Genomic DNA, 18,322 nt, shown 5'->3' with positions numbered 1-18,322 from the left:
TCAAGAGGATAGTATGGGTGGGGATTGGCAGTTGCACGAAGCACTCTGTCCAAAACACCTTGTTTTAAGAGGGAAGAGAGAGAGCTCATTAGGTTACAGTACATTAGAGGGGCATGACAGCAACTTCTTCCCGAGCCAGCTGGAACTCCTGCCTGGTTTTCCTGTGGAGATCCCAGATGCTCTTGTTTGCTTGAAACAAAACTGGCAGGTAGATCACTCAAAAGTTAAATGATTTCATTCTGTACAGTGTTTTCTTGCCAAGGCTGTCTCTTGTGAATCTTCTTGAGATTCAGGATGTGAGCATTCTGCTGCTAAGAAAGAGTTTGGCTTATTTATTTGGTGTCATTAATTCCAGAGGCAAGAAACCCCTCTACATCTGGCAGCTGATCTTGGCAACGTGGAGATGGTGGAAGTGCTGCTCAAGACAGGCTGCAATCTCAAGACCATGGATAAGGTAGATTGCATTCCTCACATATGCAAGAATTATGTGATTTTATTTTCTGTTTTATAACCCTCTTCGCAGAGATGCAGGAAGTACTTGTTGCCAGTTGTTTTTCTTAGGTGAAGTTAACTGTTAGTTGTTACAAAGGAAGTCTCCTTTTAATATTGCCATACCTGCAGCTTGCAGAGACCTGAAATGGTTTTAGTGAAGAGCTGTAAAACTTCCAAGCTCTGTAGGTTGACGGGTAAACCAGGCTGCCAAAGACCTCTGATGGAAAAAAAAGGACTAGGCTTGCAGAGTGGAACATGGCCAGTGGCTGTTGTAACCGTGCACCTGCAGAGGCTCATTGCCTGGAGATGCACAGGTACTGCCAACTTCACTAATTGCAGTGATGGTGAGTTTGCCCTTTAGCACTTGGGGCCATCTGAAATGATGGTGCCATGTCCCCAAGAAGCCATCCCATATCCATTCAGGTGGGTGCTTAAACCCTGTTGCTGATGTTCAACCTGTAAATATTGAGGCAAGAATGGCAATGGCTGGAAGAAGTATCAAAGCAGAGTCTCTGGGGAAATGCTTTTGAAATAAGAGTGTACCAAATCCAGTTTTTACAAATTTTGCTAAATTTTGCAAGATTGAGCTTCTGTTTTTTTATACTGTTACCACTATATTGATTTTATGTATGACTGAATTGATGGATTTGATATTTATCATGAGCAAAATCTAGCTCTTTAGTAATTTTTAAAAAGTCATTTTCATGCACAAAACTGTCCTGTTAAGGAGTAAAGCCTGATGGACTAGGATCATCTCTTTTTTCCCTAGCATGACATAAAGGTCAGGGCTCTGAGTGCAGGTGACATGGCTGATGTGTTTTGGGAGGCTGAGGTAAGATGCTGCATTGCAGTTAAGCCTTCCCATTGAGTCATGCATACTAGCCAGAAAGCTGCAGTTCTCATATGGGCTAACCCAGAATGGAATCATGTCTACTTTAGACAGCACCTTAGCCATTGGAAAATTGTCTCTACCTATTTGTATTCCAAGGCCAGGCACAGAGAATTGTCTGTTTTGACCTTAAGCACCTGCAAGCCTTTGGGCTGGGTAGTGCCCTGGTCTTACAGGAGTGCTGGCATAGTTCAGCGCATGTTATGAGAATATGGCATTGAGCCAGCGTAAGTTCTGCCACCTTTCTGGATTGGTTTTATTTCTTAGAGTAGCTTTTCCCTTGCTTCTTTGCTGGATGACCCCTGAGGCCATGCCACTGCTGGGAACATTCACAAGTACAACCCTCTTTGAACTGAATTGGTGCTGACATGACAAAAATGTTCCTGACCTACCGAAGAGCAGGCAGGAAAAAGGTGACCCTGTTTCGATTGCAGAGTGTTTTCCTGGCCTCTGTGTCCCTGCAGCAAGAGTCCTCAGTCTCCAGAGCATGTTATGCATCTGAACAAGTTGCAAGCTGTTACAGCTCAGGAAATGGTCTCTAGGGAACTCTTCCTTCCTCCCATCTGCAGATATAATTGTCATTGGTTGTGACCAGCAGGGCAGAGCACTTCCTGTGTGCAAGACTGTTGTGCTACATGCGTCAGCGGGACACCAGCAATGTCTGCACTAGCACAGGAGGCCAGAAACACCCCCTTTTCTCATCCCTTCCTCCTCCCTGCGAAATGCAGAGCACTTTTCCAGAGATGGGACACAAGGAGCTCTTGTGGTCTCTGGACTTCTCACACATAAAGTATGTCTATGCTATAAAGACTTTATGAAATGTAAATTCCTTGGCTTCCAATGTGATGCTTTTCTAAAACCAGGCTAATTAGAATGATTTTGAGCAGAGCCAGGAGCTAGAACTCAAAATGTATACATTAGGGAACTTTATAATAGCTGGAGAGTTGAAACACCTGATAATTTAATGTCTGGACCTTCTAATTAAGGAGTTGGCTTCTCTTAGGACTAATTTTCTAGAATGCCTAGCACTTGATATATGGAGAATAGCCTGAATATTTAAATTTGAGGCAGTTCCACTCAGTGCAAAACTGCTGAAAATAGACAATTAGACAGAGAACTGAACAATTGCAGAGAACCCTGTAGAGCCACTGAGATGCCCTTACATTGAAGTGCTGATAGCAGAGATGGGTTCAGTTAGACTGAGCAGCCCACTGTATCTGGGATTAAAGCAATGACTTTTAATTCATTTGTCTGCCTGTACTACCCCTGAAACACCACCTTCAATTGTGCTCACTTGAATTGTCATGACAAAGTCATTCCCACACCCTCTTTTAATTCTGTGAGCCAGTTTCTCTTACCATCCAAAACAAGACACAGTCTTGGCCTCGAAGCTGGAGGTTTCCAACTTTGCCAGCCTATCCATCTGAAACGCCAGTTTAACCATAACCTGTGAGCGGGCTGTATTTGTGGTAGTTTTCAGCCTGTGGATGCCTGAGCTTGCATGAACTTGGAAGCAGTGATGGGAGAGTGCAAGCTGTTGTGAAGTACGCAGCAGTCTGAGCCCAGGAGGTTTCTGAAAGCAGCTGTACCTCACCAGAAATTCTTTAGGGGGAGTTCAGTGCAGGAAAAAATTAACTGCCCCTGGGCTGCAGGGATACAGCACATGCAAAGCATAGAACTTTGATTGTAGATGTCCTGAAGCCATAAAATTGTAGTAATACATTTTCTTGAAAAAAAGAGATGGGGGTCTGTAAACATAGCTCCTGTGTTTCTTCTGTGATATACTTATGCTTGTACATATGAGATAATGTTCTGATTCACTATCTCTGCTTTCAGCATGGAAAAACTGCACTAGCTGTGGCATCAAGGAGTAATCATGCCCTCATTGTAGATATGATCATTAAAGCGGAAAGGTATTATGCCACAAAACAGGTAAGAGACAGCTTTCATTACACTGAGGAAAACTATAAATGAAAAGCAGATTCTGATCTTGAAGTGTCTTTTGACGGAGGTGGTTGCTTTTGGCAGGTTGCAAGACTGGCCTTGATAAATTTGAGGTTAGGACTGGGAAAGGCAAGGTCTCTATCTCATCCAGGTTCTGTTCTTGACTTGTTGTAAAGCTGTAGGCAGATCTTACTGTTTTTTCACATCCTGTTCTACACAAAGAGATAAAGTGATGAAGAGAAATTCTGACCCAAATTCAGACTGTGTCATTAGCACCAGGGCTGGGATGACCTGAATCCACATTGATCTCTGTGTCCTTTAGTACAGCAAAATCTGTGGTTGAAAAATGGAGAAGAGCAAGTGACTGTCACTCCCTTGCTAGTAAGATATGAGATGCTTTGGCAGGAGCTCCCTCTTCTGTTTTATGTGTGTTAATTATAAAGCGCAATCAATGGAATGGGAAAGAAACAGGAAACAAGTGTGAAGGACACAGCTTAGATTGACCTCAGATTGTCTGAATTTCTAACCTTCTTTCCCTAGCTGTTTATTTAAACATAGACTGCTTAGTGATGGACCTCCCTAACGGGCTGAGAGTCAGACGTATTAAAGTGTAGATGACAATTATTTTAGCCTGTGTTGACTATCCCACGCCACATATGAATCTCTACACGCTCTATAGGTTGGAAGTGTCTGAACAAGAAAAGCTAAGCTTAGTACCTCTTAAAGTCAAAGTAGTATTTGGAGCTGGGCTGCTGGTGAGGCCCATTCTAGAGATACGCCTTGGAACTCACATCCAGACCAAATGGGTCTTGAAAATTCAGGATGTCTCATGTCATGGGGTCTTAACTGGGACCATTTAGAATTCTGAGGAAGTTTATTTATTTTGTCTATGACAGTTGTAGTAATGAGCTACAAAGAACCTGCTATACCCGCACACCCAATGAAAGGGAGCTGTTTCATAGGATGGCGAAGGTTCATTTTAGGGCATACATCAGTCATGTATTGGCTCGCTCAGTTTTTCTTGTTTGGAACCAAAGGTTTATGTGGGCTTGCTGAGAATTGATTAAATTTGCTGTTTTGACACAGTGCAGTTTAAAATCCCCAAGCTCTCTCAAATACACTATTTATTTGCAGACTGGTCCTAGTGAGGCAGTAAAAGACATCTCTTGTAGCATCCACCATAAAACCTGCAAGAAGGAAGATGCTAACACTATTTATGTAGAGCAAGTAATTTTGTGAGCACCAGAGGCAGCAAACCGGGGCAAAAGGACTGGTGAAAGGAATTCACTTGACTGTCAATTCTTGTGCTCTCATTGCTGAGCTGCCACACAAATCTGTAAGTTCACCCTCATTCCTGCTTCCTGCTAGGGAGTCTTTGTTTTACCAGGTTAGGCAGGTGCCTCCCAGGGCCACTGATAAGCATACTGATCCTGCTCAAGTGCGGGCACATGAGTTAGCCAGTTTTACCAACCCACTCCAGCGCTCCATGTCCAAATCCATGAAAATGTTACAGGGCATTGTGCTGGTGAATCACAGATCTAGATTAATTATCATGAGAAACACCTCCACAAATTCCCTGTGTTATGAATATCTGATCTGCATTAGTTCAGCTGGAGTTGTCAGGCACGTTATTGTTCTTTTGGCTTAAAGGGGAATTAGAAGTGAAGTCATCCGTTGCCAGAGAAGACATGAAAAGTCTGACAGCAGTGAGCCTGGAACGCTCCTAACCTCTTGGCATTGTTTATTGATTTGCCTGAGGAGAAGAAAAGTTGTTTAAGCAGTTTTTTTTGCATGAGTTGCACAGATGTTGGGAAACAGAAGTGTTTGTATCCCATTACGTGAAGCTAAGAGCACAGTCTTTGGGAGCAGTTTAGATCTTACAGTTATGGTATATGATGTTGTTCAGGTGGTGTTACCATAGATGAAACTACAGTGTTTTGAACCATAATAGTAAGAACTGTCATTTTGTTACATTGACCTAACTTATCATCCATGACAAGGCATTAGCTACAAAAGGAAATGTCATGTTGCTGTGAGGAAGTGCACACGACTCTGTGTGTCAGCGTGCCTCCTTGTTCTCTCCATTTGCTCCTTTTTCTATTTACTGCTTCTACCCAACCCTTCCCTATCACTGCCCAGGCTGGTTTTGACTGGATTGGAGGGCTACTCTTACTGTCCCACCCCACCATTTCCTAGACACACAATTAGCAAAGAGAAGCTGTCCTGCTGCAAAGGGAGGAGAAAAAAGTTTTTTTTTTCTTTTTGTTTGTTTGCTTGTGGGTTTTTTGGTGTTTTTTTTTTGTTGTTGTTTGTTTGTTTTATTTTGTTTTGGCTTCTTTGAACCTCAAAAGAGAAACACTGAACTGGGGAGAGCCTGAAGCTGTCCTGTAGAATAAACCTCACCTTGTATCAGGAAACATGAAATAAAGTCTGCAACAGAAAAACAGAATCAGACATACATGACAGTGCTTAGTTACTGAACTAAGTTTTGGGTGTTGTTTTTTTTTTTTTTTTTTTTTTTTTTTTTTTTTCTTGCATGACTTGCATAAGATTAGGAAATAACCCTGTTGTATTTTTCTGAATTTAATCTGGAACGGATTACTTTATGCTTAGCACTTTTAAAATGTGGCATGCTGACATCTCCTTTTTTGTTTAGTATCCGCTTTGTAATCCTGTATCAACTTCCTGAAGACATTTTTTGCTTTAGAGATGGATTTGACACAGGCCTAGCACATAAACAGATTTAAATATAAAAGCAGTTGGAGCTTACATACACTAGGAATGGGGCTCTTCCCTGGTCACTGCTCAGCTAGGGCTGAAATCACCGCTAGATATGGCTTTTGCAGAGGTGCCCAAACAAGAAGCAATGCCATCACTCCTATGTCAGGTGATCCATGCATACAGCAGCAAGGTCACTTCTAATCTGGAGGGCAAAATACTTGTGGTTTTGGTTTCTGTCTGATTTTGCTTGTGCAAGCAATAAAACTAGATCCAGGTTCAACATGCATGTGCTTATTGGTGCTCAGACACTTTGCTGAATGGGGCTCTGAGTGCTAAACCCAGTGGCTCATGCTGCCATCAAATGACCTGGTAGTCCCTGCTTCAGCCAAGCAGAGCTGACAGGGCAGACGTGAGAACAGCTTGAACAAGTGCCCTGCTGATGGTGCCTAGACTCTTCTCAGGGAGAAGTTAGCAATTTGAGAAGCGTGAGAAAAGAATAAGAACCGTGGTTGAAACCCAACCATGTTAAAAATGTGACATATACAGTAGACAGAGCCAAGGAACACAGCACTGCTGGCATACTACTTGCTGTTACTTGCTATTGTTTATCAAGCACCAGAGAAAGAAAATGGTTCATTTTGTATTTAAATTAAGACATAGCAACAGACACAGGAGGGCTTAATTTCTGTTCTAAGACTGTAATAACATCATCCATGCAAAGACTTCTTCCAAAGAGCTCCGCTAGCCTCACACAGTTCCTTTACCTGCACGGAGCAAAGCACCTATCAGTCGCTACATATGGCTGTCCAGGACAGTGTTCACTGCTTGCTAAGCAAGGGCTCCCAGCTTCATGACAAAATTTACCATCTGCTTTCTTTTTCAGGAACATCTAGCTCATAGTGAGGATGGGTTAGACTTCAGCTTGTCCTTCAAACAAGATCACAGTACACAGACCAAGCAAATCCGTTCCTCCCTTTGGAATCTAGCATACAACCAGTTAAAACCCCAGGAATGGAAAAAACTGGCCTTATTCCTGAAGTTCACAGAAGAACAAATTAAAGCTATTGAAGAACAATGGACAGGTAACAATATCTGGATATCTAGACATAATACATAAGCTATAAAAACAAGGCAGATTTGCTTTTAAAATTATGTATCACAGATGTACACCGGCCATACTGCTCTTATTCAAAATGTGGAAAAGAGCAGTGAATGGATACAAATGTTATCCCTAGTTTCTGGGAAGCAGTCCCGTAGAAGTATAGGTAACTTCTGTTCTCTCTCTTGGCCTTCTTTGGAAATCAAAAACAGAAGCAGGAGCATGGAAGGGTCTTGCAAGTCACACTGCAAGTGAGGACCTGGGGAACCTCATGACACAGTAAGACCTTGGTCATGCTCCATCTTCACAGCTGCCATGAAACAGCAGTTTCTGGTTTCAGGCATTTCAAGTACTGGGAAAGTAGTACTTCCATAGCACATATTGTATTTGCTTATTACAACTCCAGGGTATATTTCCACATGTTGAGGAAAAATTAAAGGGTAAATTAATTTTAAGATGTATTAGCTTTTTTTTTTTTTTTTTTTCCCCTTATAGTAGCTTTAGGATAAAACTAGAATTTTTGGCTGGTTGGTTGGTTCATTTTTAAAACTTTTGTAAGCCTCAGTCTTCATTTTGCTTCTAGGTGAGAAAGAAAATAGAATGAGTATGTTTTAAAACCTCTTAGAACTCTAAGTGCAAAAGCACAAAATACACTGCTTCCAGCACATGGAACAGACAAATCTTTGTGTATTGCATAGGGAAAAAAAGTTATAAAGAACATGGAAACAGAATGTTGCTCATCTGGTTACATGGTATATTGCTGGCTCATCAGAATCCTATCAAGCATATATATGAGGATCTGGTGGAAGCAGGGTTTCAGCCTTTAGCTGGTAAGTTGTTACAGAGCCCGTTACTGTGTCCTTTGTGAGACTGCGGAGGGGTGCTGAGGTCCCTGCAGGTGCTGGGAAGGTGTGACTGTGGCAGAGCTGAAGGACAACTTTCCTTTCTGGGACTCCGCCGTTGCTGGGGGGTGAGGTTGCTTGAGAAAGAACATTTAAGTGAGACTTGAGATTTCTAAAAGGTGTTAATGTGTAAAATTTGCTTCCTTCCTTTGCCCTGCGAACATGGCTGAAATGGGATTGGCCATCCCTCAGTTAGATTATTCTGACCCTGTAAAAAGAAGAGCATGTCAAGCAAACATTTTCTCCTTACTTTACAGAGAAGATCAGAGCTGCAAGTAGCACTGACGTGGACTCCAGAAAATGTGCAATTTCATGAGTTCAACAATAAAACATGGCATGTGTGATGGAATTACATGCCAGATGAAAACTGACTTTCAAATAATATCTTTTCTGGAGACAAAAACCTATTTTGAAGTTGTATGACTTTTTCCAAGCTATAAGAATTTGGACTCCCGAAGTATTGGTCCGTTCTTTCTCATGTGCACGCTACACACTGATTTAAAGAATTTAAGAGTGAATGGCTGGCTGGCAATTTATGACTGTACTGCTAAGCAAGAACCATCCCCCTACAATTTCTACACCTGGCTTAACACTGATACACTAATTATGTATTGGAACTGCAAATTAAGCTATTTTGTTTGACATGAATTGTAAATAAGATGTTTTCTACATGAAAGCAATTAAATTTAGTAAGTGAAAATTATGTGTATAAATCAAACCTCCCAGAAATAGGTTGGCACTTGGCCTCATTTGGGATTCAGGTTTTTATAAAGTCTTGCTAGGATTATAGTGTTCCTGTATGGACAGAGCTTTTCTCATTTAATTAGTGCTAGGATTAGGACAAGTCTTTCTTCTTCAGCATTTGATTTATGTAGTGAGCATACACAAAAACATCACATCTAAAGCCATATATGCTTGGCTGCAGAATTTTCTACCATGGTATAACCTTGTACACATATAAAAGAACATTTGATATTTAATATTTAACACATCTAGGAATTATTTGCCTATTTCTTGTTCATGTCTCAAATTAATATTTGGTAGCATCTTGCTGAACTTGTTTAAAGGTTTTCTCATTACTGAATATATTTCATATCTGACAAATTATGTAAAATGTCTATCTTTGTAGTCTCTATAATAAAATAGCAATATTTTTATTATGTAATGGAAGAATTGAATTGCCTTGTCTGTCTCTATATAGCTATCATTATTTATATTGGATCTTATTGCTTGTACTAAAAAGATGATGATACGGATCTTAGACCGAAGCCTTATGCTCAACTGCCATCTTGTGTGCAACCTGTTTAGACATGGCTGCAGAGCATCACAGGGGTGTGAAGAACAGACTGGTAAATCCTCAGGTTTTGTACTTAGGGATCTAAGATCACAAATTCTTAGATCCTGACAGGTATGCATCAAGTTCTACAACAGTAGTTCAAAAAATGAGAATGTTTAACAATTTGATGGACTTGTATCTCATCTGGCCCAAGTCACACCCTGAGGGGGGTAAAGGATACCACTGATGTTCTTCATTTAAGTATGCTGTTGTAGGATATAATTAAAATGCATGTCAACTACACTTAGTTGCACAAGCAACTAAAAGCATATAGAACAAAAATAAATTTAATTTTCACTTGAAAGTAGATGCTAGTAACATTGGGACTAAACAAAGAGATTCAGACAAAATCACATTCTATCCTTTATTTAAAAGTGTGCAAAAGATTCCTTAAATAAAAAGTGTTTATCTTAATAAAATAAGTTTTCAAATAGTTTGGAGGTAGAACAACATTTCAAGTTCTTTTTATCCCCTCCAGATGTTCAGTATAAAAGCACTTCTACTTTAAAAAAAATTTTTTTAGAAAAGGGTAAAAACATGATACATACTTTACATCCTGGAAGAAGAGGTTTAGATTGTACCTTGATAAAAACCGCCATAGGTGAGAAAGATATTCACTCAGTCAACAACTTTTATTGACTGAACACTGGTATGAGGTTGGCCCTGAAGCATTCGCCCAACTTGTCCTGCAGGTCTCACAGTGGTAGAGCCAGAAGAATGGAGCACAGTTCGAGGATATTTAGCAGCAGTGGCTTGGGATATGGTTTGCTGAAAAGTAATCAGATACATCAAAACACTTCACAGTACAAAAAAATTCCCATTAAAATTGATCTGTGTGTGCTGTAGTTTAAACAGAAATATTTGCAATCCAGCAAACTGAAATACACTTTTCAAAAAAAAAAAAAGTGTTACTTTAATAGAATGAATTTATTTTTTCCTTCCTTATCTGTAATATACTTTGAGCACACAAAGTGCTAATTCTCCAGTTAACTAGGTACCACCCTAAGGTTTTATCAGCTCAATCTTATTTCAAAGTTGGTTTGTTTGTTTTTACCAAATTGTTTAGAATTTTCCTCTGCAGTACTAATTCAATCATGCAAACTTTCCTTTTGAAGTTCAGTATTTGCTATGATGAAGTCTCTGAAAGGGCTCTGGTCTGTGAAAGGAAAAGGTTTGCATTTATCTGACAAAAAATTTCTCCCCAAAAAACTAGCCACCTTACTGCAATGAACAGTAGTCACTCTGCTTTTAAAGGTAAACTCTCTCCCCTGTCAGATTAATTCAAGAGAAATTCTTCAATCTGACTGACTTTCACTTAGGCATTTATTTGCAGAAAGAATATATGAAATATATCTCTGGGACTGTTACATTTTTACATTTTCAGAAGTAATTTTTAGGTACAGTAGTTCAGGTCTTTACTTGCCACCCTAGTCACACAGTCTGCATCCAGAAATAGTCCTAAATGAAAGAAGCCTCACACCAAACCTCTAACCCCCTCAGGACATACAATTTAACTACAAATTTCTGCTTAGGACCCCAAATTCTTGAAAGCTATGTGCAGCCTGCCACAGGGCTCTGATTCACCACAGGAAATGAGTGAAAGCAGAACATCCCTCACACAGACTGTTACTAGTAACTCCAGCTCAAATTAAATGACATGATGTAGCACTGCTTGTTCTGGCAGCATTGCTGAAGAGAAACTGGACTTTCAGATAGCTCAGAGAAAACTCAGATCCTACTTTACAGGTTAAAATATAAAAAAACCCCCATCTTCAGGTGCTTCATAGACCTCCAGTTGAAACCATTTTTTGCTCAGATTGGTCTAATAGCGTAGTGATCACCCAGGACATTTAGGCCGCTGTTTATAGTTGTCTTGTATGTTGCTTTCACACCCTAATAATTATTAATTATTTCAGTGTTTTCTGCAGCATAAATGGAAGGAGTAGGACCCAAAATACAATAAGCAGCAGGCTTGACAAATTTGATTGCCTTCAAACAAGGGTTTTACTTTTTTCCCTCCAATAATTTGCTACACTCAACCTGTCAGGCTAACCTGTATCTCTACCACCTCTGGTTCAGTCACTTTTCTTGCTATATACCATGAAACTTGTCTTTAAACTGTGGTTCCGTGGTGATGACACCCAACATTGGTGTACCAACTAACCACTTCTATGAAGAGGAAGACTCATAGAAGAGCTGGCCCAGAAAGAGACAGGCAAGACTACTCTACTTGTGAAATAATTACTACAGAAAGAAGACAGATTCAAGTGGCAATATTTACTTCCTCTCCCCACCAGTGCCTCCTAACCAGCCCAAAGGCACTGTTGTTTGTTATTTTAAATGGGCCTCAAGTCTGAACCCTGTCTATTACCTCTTCATGATGGTCATTTTTCTTTAAACTACTACCAGATGTGTTGTAATAAGAATACTGTTAAAAGCATAATTCTGACTTACCTGAGTGACTGGATGATGTTTTTCAACAATGACTGAACTCATGGGTGGAACGACTCCCATCACTGCCAAACTACCACAAATTCTGGCTTTTTGTGCCATATCAGCTCGGCCTGTGATTCGAGCAGTGATTGTTCTTCCTGCTTTTTGTTGAGCAGATGTTATTACTTTTGCCATGGGCTACAAATAAATTAAGTATTAGTTGGTAAAAAATTCTGAACTTAGTATTTATAATGCTCTAGTATGTCTGCTTAATTTTATCAGCAATGTGCCTAAATGGAACATGGGATGTTGCAGGTAATCTAGTTATGTTATACAGGACTGAATTTGCTCCACCTAATTGCAACCTGGTTTATTCCATCTTTTTCCATGCTAAGTATGAGATAAGCAAGTGACTTCTATCCTGAGGGGAGTAAGGCTAATTTGACAAAAAAAATCAAGCAGCATGAATAGTCTAGCTTTGCTCACCGGTTGCATACTGGAGTGACAGCTGCAGTCACTTCCAACACCCTGGAAAGTCTTTCTAACAGTGACATAGCAGATACAAAAAAAAGCTTCCATGCTATAAAACGCCGTACTTTCCTCTGACAGCTAGCAGCAAACTGTATTAGATGCCAAAAACAAAGGAGAGCAAATGCAGAAAATAGTGGAGAAAAGTAAAAAGGACAGGGAATGAGAGAGACTTCTCAAACAGCAGGATGTTAAAGCGAAGCATATTCTTTCCGTAACAAAATGGTATTATGTGAAACACCAACTGTAAGTGTACTTGTACTCTTCTGTTCTTCATTTTATCACACTTCCCCCTCCAAAAATAATTTAAAATTTCTCCTAATGTAAATGGGTTTCTGTAACATTAATAAGCATTTGTAAGCTAGTGTCTTCACACAGCTATGTAAACCCTATGGCAGTTTCCTCAACTACATACTTGTGTTGCTCTGAAAAATGCAGAAATAATGACACCCAAACTCGTATTTGTTATAATTATACCTCAAAAATTTAAAAAGTTAATTTTAGCATGTTACCAGTTTTTGACTTGACACCACACCAGATCCTGCAGCTGTGCTAGCGACGATTCCTGGAGAATCAGAGTCTAGCCTGGTCTGAGAAGTGCTTGCATGACCCAGGTGGGTAGAAAACTGTAAATGAAATGAGAGTTTACAAAGAATGAGTATAACTTTCTAGAAAACACATTTTCACTCTTTAGACAGTCAGTTTTTTGACTGTTGCAGTTACCTTTCTAAATTTAACTTCTTTGCATATATTTTATCTCTAGTTTTACTGTTTGGTGGGTTTTTTTTGTTTGCTTTTTTTTGTTTGTTTGTTTTTTTTTTTAATACTGGTCTAGAAATTGTAGGAACAGTGTGAATAACATTTGATGCTACTAGAATGAAAAATCAGGAGAGAGGCAAGCACATCTTCTCTGTTCTAACCTGTATCTAGCGTGCAATTGTTTTACAGTGGCAACATCTTCAGGATGACTCCAGGGCAGGTCCAGAACATCCAAGATACTGGATAATGATCTGGCTAAGCTGATATAATAGGACAATAAGCTGAATTCCCTCAGTATCTATATATGTTACACTCTTAAAAAAGAAGCTTCAAGTCAAGCTAGCTTTTCTTCTTTTCAAATTATATTAAGCTCATGTTTTTTGAAAAAACCTCTTAACAGCTTTTTTTCCAGAAAGAACCACAGAGAGCAAATTCTGCTTATTATAGTGACTTTGTCTTCATTAGTTTAATATATTTTCAGTAAAATAAAAACCAGAACTAAATGAAAGCATAGCAAATCACAACAGCTGCACCCCAGTTACTTCATTTACACAGTCCGGTCCGAATATACCCATAGGTTTCTTTTTACACTTAGGCTATCTTCAAGTTCCTTCAATTAATGGGCTATGGCACTTATTTTTAAAAAGCTCCAGCCAAGGAATTTCATTTTTGTCACAAGCAAATACAGTTCTGTTCCAGCTACACGCTTACCATGTCTTCCAGCTGAAGCGCAGCTGCTGGTGGGGGTGGTGGTGAGGGCGGGTTATACTGTGAAGGAGGTAGCCTTCCTGCAACAGTGGTACCGTTATCATTTCTCCTACTTCCTACATCTATTATTAGAAACACAAAGTAATGGGATCAGCACATAATCTAGCAAACCCTAAGGGGGAAAAGAAAAGAGATAAGTCACAGTAAAAATTTTACTATTCTTTGAGGATTTCTGTATAATCTAATTAAAAGGATCAGTTTGTTCTTTATAGCTGTATATATATATATATATATACATATATATAAATATATAATATTCCTGTATTTGACCCTTCTTTTCATATGCTTGGAAATAGTATTTTCCAAGGAGCTTGTTTCCAAGTTATGTCTCAACATCCCTGTGGCACTTGTGACATACTTATAGCGCAATGAACTGAGGTTCCCTGTACTGCTTGCCAATACTAAACCCAGTGTGCAGGAGCTACTCTTATGCTAAGGACCAAAATCCAGTTTAGGTGGAAAGCAGCAAAACACAGAAAGGCCACACTGGACCTCTGTGAAGGTGTAAGATCCTTAAGGGGGCTCACTGTCAGTAAAATAAAACGTACTTTAACTTTCCTGAGAACATACTGAAATTTCAAGGAGCCATATATCATGCTCAGCAGCTTCTCATCTCTGCATACAATGTCTGGACACTGGCCACGTCATGGCTGCAGGGCTGGGATGCTCTGCAGGCACCCTGCAGCCCTCATCTCTCCCCGCCAGATGGGTAAGCCTCAGCTTGTGCAAAATCCATCCAGGATTCTTTTGTCTCACAGTGCAGACATCCTGGGGAGGTCAGATCTGCAGACCTAAGCCCAGTACCTTTTTCAAGCAGTTTCAGCCTTTTCCTTTGGAATACAAATGTCCTTAAAGGAACTGGAGAGATGTGTTCTTATTTACTCTCCTATTTGTGAAGCAGTTGATGCTAGCAGCAGTTCCAGGACAAGGGAACTTTGCTCATTTCAGGGACTACAGTGACACCATGTGGTAGTTGTGGGCTTGATTTTTTTTTCTCCTTTTTTTTCTCTTGAGGTGAGCAGAAAAATGTAAGGAAGGTAGTTCAAATCAGTGCAATGCCCACAGATTTCAACAGTGTAAGTATGGCAGAATATGCATTTTGTACATATATATGTATGTGTGCTCACACATTAAGCTTAAGCATAGACAGGGCCAACACATAAGTTACAGACCAATCAGATTTGATTTATGTTACTTAAAATAGATGTGTTAGGATTTTTTTTAAAGTAAAAGGTCACGAATTCTTGTGGCTTCAGTGTTCCTTCAAATACATAAAGACGTTAAAAATAATCTCAATAACAACAACAACAATAATTATAATCATCATCATCATCACCACCACCACCAATAATAATAAAAATCACCTGGCAGTATGTCAGCCAGATGGTTTTTTAGACCATCAACATTAACTCCAAATGTTATGGACCCATTAAGGTTGTGATACTGGCACACTATTAATAACCTACATTATAATGCATATTATATGTATGTTATTTGTGTATTGTATGTATACTAAATATACATTATCATAACCTAGTAAGAATAAATTCTGCTTTTATTTCCAGTGACAGTAGGTGGCACTGCAGTGTTCATATAAATATATAATCACTGACTGACACTGTCACAGTGAAGTTTTAATGCCCACAGATTAAAAGACTAGAACAAATCACAATAACCATCTGAGCTGATGTTTGAAGTCCCCTGATGTCCTCATCACTGTTCTGTTATACCTGAGGAGGAATGCAAATAAATGGTTGTACAACCATATTAAACAATTACGTAACTAACTTCATTAAAAGCACTGTCTGGCTGTACCAAGAAAAAGAGAGTGTGCCTGGGACAAGGGAGAAGATGGCAGTCATGGGACCAAGGACAACAGAGACTATGAGATGTTATGATGCCTGATGAAGACTACACTAACCACAGAAAGTTAGAAAGCATGATGCTGGACACCCAGAAAGTTGGGTATGGGCACCTCAGCACTGCCCAGCACAGCAAACTCTCCAGGTACTGTGACTGTGTAGAATATCAGCTTCTGCTTCATAGTAAAAATTAAGAAAAATGTTAAGTCCATGAATCCCAGGAGTTGGTCATGGCAGCTCTAGAGCTCAGTTTTCTTCATTTCCTTCCTACTTACCCTTTTCATGGGTTTACAGAAACAATGCTTTCATGTTTCACACCACTCAGTTACCCATCATTATTAATGAGACCCATTGTCTGTTGCATGTTTTTGGAAAACAACAAACAAACAAACAAATATAAGATAAAGCTTCAAGAGAGAGTAGTTCTTAATTTATAACAGTGAAAAGTAAAGTACTTGGGCAGTGCCCGTAACTTTATTCCCAAACTCAGTATCTTAAAGAAATCATTAATTCTTGACCTTCCCCAAATACTGATCCTATGTTTTTACTAGCACACAGCTACTGCAGTTAGATAGTGTGATATTCTAGTTTCCTAAGCAACTGTACAAATACCACGTATGTTTAACAGGCTCAGACAGTTGCTCAGGTGAGTAACCTCTTACACCCTCTTCAGGTTTTTATTTCCTCTTCACATCTACATTTTTGGGGAAGAATTTCTCTGAAGTAGTTCAGAAACTTCTGGTATAAGATTGTTAGGCTTAGCAACTGAAGTTACTTGTCTAAAGCCATTAACAACTGCTGCCATACAGCTAGTTGTTAAGCCACATGTACAGCTGTGACTCTCCTGCTGGCACAGCTATTTTCTCTTTAATATAGACTGCTGCACCAGCATGATTATGCTCCTACTGATATAGACTGTCTCACTCTGATGGGGGTGATTTCATTACATCTGTAAGGGTGTGCAGCTCTTTCCTGTGTAGCTGCACAAGTTTTATGAGTGTGCTGCTGATATAATTACACTGATGTTTCCACTTCTATCACAGAACTCCAGCTGAATACAGAACCTGGGAGATTTACTTGCCCTTTTTGCATTAAAAGCCAAGATTAAAAGAAGGGAGAGCTATCTGGGAAAAACTGATTCATTGCACACTGAGATTCCAAACAGAAGAGGAGGGTTTTCCAGGATTTCCCCCTCACCCCCACATAACCTGAGTGTTGACAGAATCCTGGGTAATCTTCCACAGTATTTTAAGAAGTTTTCCATCTCTGGCTTCTCATTCTGCCTTTAGTTGCAGGTTACCACCCTCCCTGCATGGTGGGATGAAGAGAATGTGTTCCACCTTTCAACTACAGAGGTGCATCAGAATATTTCTCTATGTATTCAACAGGACTTTTTAAAGCAGTAAGAGTTTGATAAACTATATTGTCACAAGTCATCATATTAAATAAATAAAAAAAATCTTTTAAAACAAACAAACAAACCCAACAAAAATCCACACACCCTACAAGCTTAGAGCCACTTTTTATACTGACCATGATCTGTCTTACTGTCCTTGCCCTGAAACATGGTCATTGCTTCCAGATTCAAAGCACATACACCACGCATAAAGGCTTTCTTCATGGTGTCTTCATACTGTTCTCTTTCACTGTGCAGTCGCAGAATTTCAGCTTTTGTCTGTTCCAAAGTAGCAGTCAGCTACAAAAGAGAATAAAGAAACAGCTGTCTTACACTTCAGAATGCAAACTATGAACATATTCATCAATTAGATTTAAAATTCACTTACTACGTTTACAAAGATATGCATTTTCACTTCAAAACCCCTGGTTCACCAGAGATGAACAGTCACTTGTCATTTCTTTGTACTACAGAGTATTATTTGTACTAGAGCATAACAAGGACAAGAACGCATTTGACTGTCAGACCCTACCTAACCAGCTAAGCAGAAATCTATCTTGCAAGTTCTTGTCTTTTAGAAGTTAGGCGTCTGGCACAAGCTAGATCTCTGCAGGAACATGAATTTGATTAACAGAAGAATAAATGTTCCCAGAAAAATATTTAAGCATAGGGTGAATTTTCATCAGTAATCTCTCTTTTCTGGATACTGTAAAAAACTAAAAATGCTGAGAAAAGACAGACCAAGTTAACTTTGTAACTCTCTACTTCCTGTTTTTATGCTGGTAAGCCACATCTGGTAAGCCTGTTCTTAAAATTCTACGTTTAATTTCTTGTTAAAATACTAAGCTTTAAAAATGTCTATTTTAAAACTTTATTTACTTACTGTGCACCAATGCACACACTGATAACTGAACTTCATGTTAAGCTCTGAAAATTCTTTAACAAGCTTAATTGGCAAGCCGAAGGCAAAACCAAATTAAGTTCAGCCTTTAACAGAGTAGTGATTATTGGAAAAAAATATTTTACCCATCATGATCATTCATAATAATAATGGTCTGCTATTTCCATTGTCTTCTCCAGTAAGAACTAAAAATTCATAGCCAGTATTAACAGGATGCTCTTAGAAAACAAATACCATCCCTACTGGCGGGCAAACAGAGATTTGTTCTCATTTCAGGAACAGTCCTAATTTA

General features: G+C 39.4%; 2 protein-coding genes across 6 annotated transcripts in view; one reads left to right on the top strand and one right to left on the bottom strand.

Moving 5' to 3' along the window:
- ANKDD1B (ankyrin repeat and death domain containing 1B) overlaps window positions 1-9,550 on the top strand; it is a 33,645-nt gene extending 24,095 nt beyond the window's left edge. For 3 of the 4 annotated variants that reach the window (XM_033009160.2, XM_033009159.2, XM_033009158.2), the window contains exons 11-15: window positions 356-454; window positions 3,218-3,313; window positions 6,930-7,128; window positions 7,844-7,975; window positions 8,305-9,550. In XM_033009160.2, coding sequence (XP_032865051.2) covers window positions 356-454; window positions 3,218-3,313; window positions 6,930-7,128; window positions 7,844-7,975; window positions 8,305-8,363 — 585 coding nt within the window. In that variant the 3' untranslated portion in view covers window positions 8,364-9,550. The remainder of the gene's footprint in view (window positions 1-355; window positions 455-3,217; window positions 3,314-6,929; window positions 7,129-7,843; window positions 7,976-8,304) is intronic. The other variant, XM_033009161.2, reaches the window with a different exon arrangement.
- A 189-nt stretch (window positions 9,551-9,739) lies between these two features.
- Window positions 9,740-18,322, bottom strand: part of POC5 (POC5 centriolar protein) — a 29,758-nt gene continuing 21,175 nt past the window's right edge. Inside the window, exons 8-12 of one of the 2 annotated variants that reach the window (XM_033009184.2) lie at window positions 17,267-17,429; window positions 13,815-13,933; window positions 12,857-12,970; window positions 11,838-12,014; window positions 9,740-10,151 (exon numbers count right to left, since the gene is read on the bottom strand). In XM_033009184.2, coding sequence (XP_032865075.1) covers window positions 10,002-10,151; window positions 11,838-12,014; window positions 12,857-12,970; window positions 13,815-13,933; window positions 17,267-17,429 — 723 coding nt within the window. In that variant the 3' untranslated portion in view covers window positions 9,740-10,001. The remainder of the gene's footprint in view (window positions 10,152-11,837; window positions 12,015-12,856; window positions 12,971-13,814; window positions 13,934-17,266; window positions 17,430-18,322) is intronic. The other variant, XM_033009185.2, reaches the window with a different exon arrangement.

The sequence above is a fragment of the Tyto alba genome, unplaced genomic scaffold, assembly GCF_018691265.1.
Source record: "Tyto alba isolate M040663 unplaced genomic scaffold, T.alba_DEE_v4.0 Super-Scaffold_42, whole genome shotgun sequence".
Classification (NCBI taxonomy): domain Eukaryota; kingdom Metazoa; phylum Chordata; class Aves; order Strigiformes; family Tytonidae; genus Tyto; species Tyto alba.
Note: the sequence above shows the minus strand (reverse complement) of the source record. Positions and strands in the feature narration are given on the sequence as shown.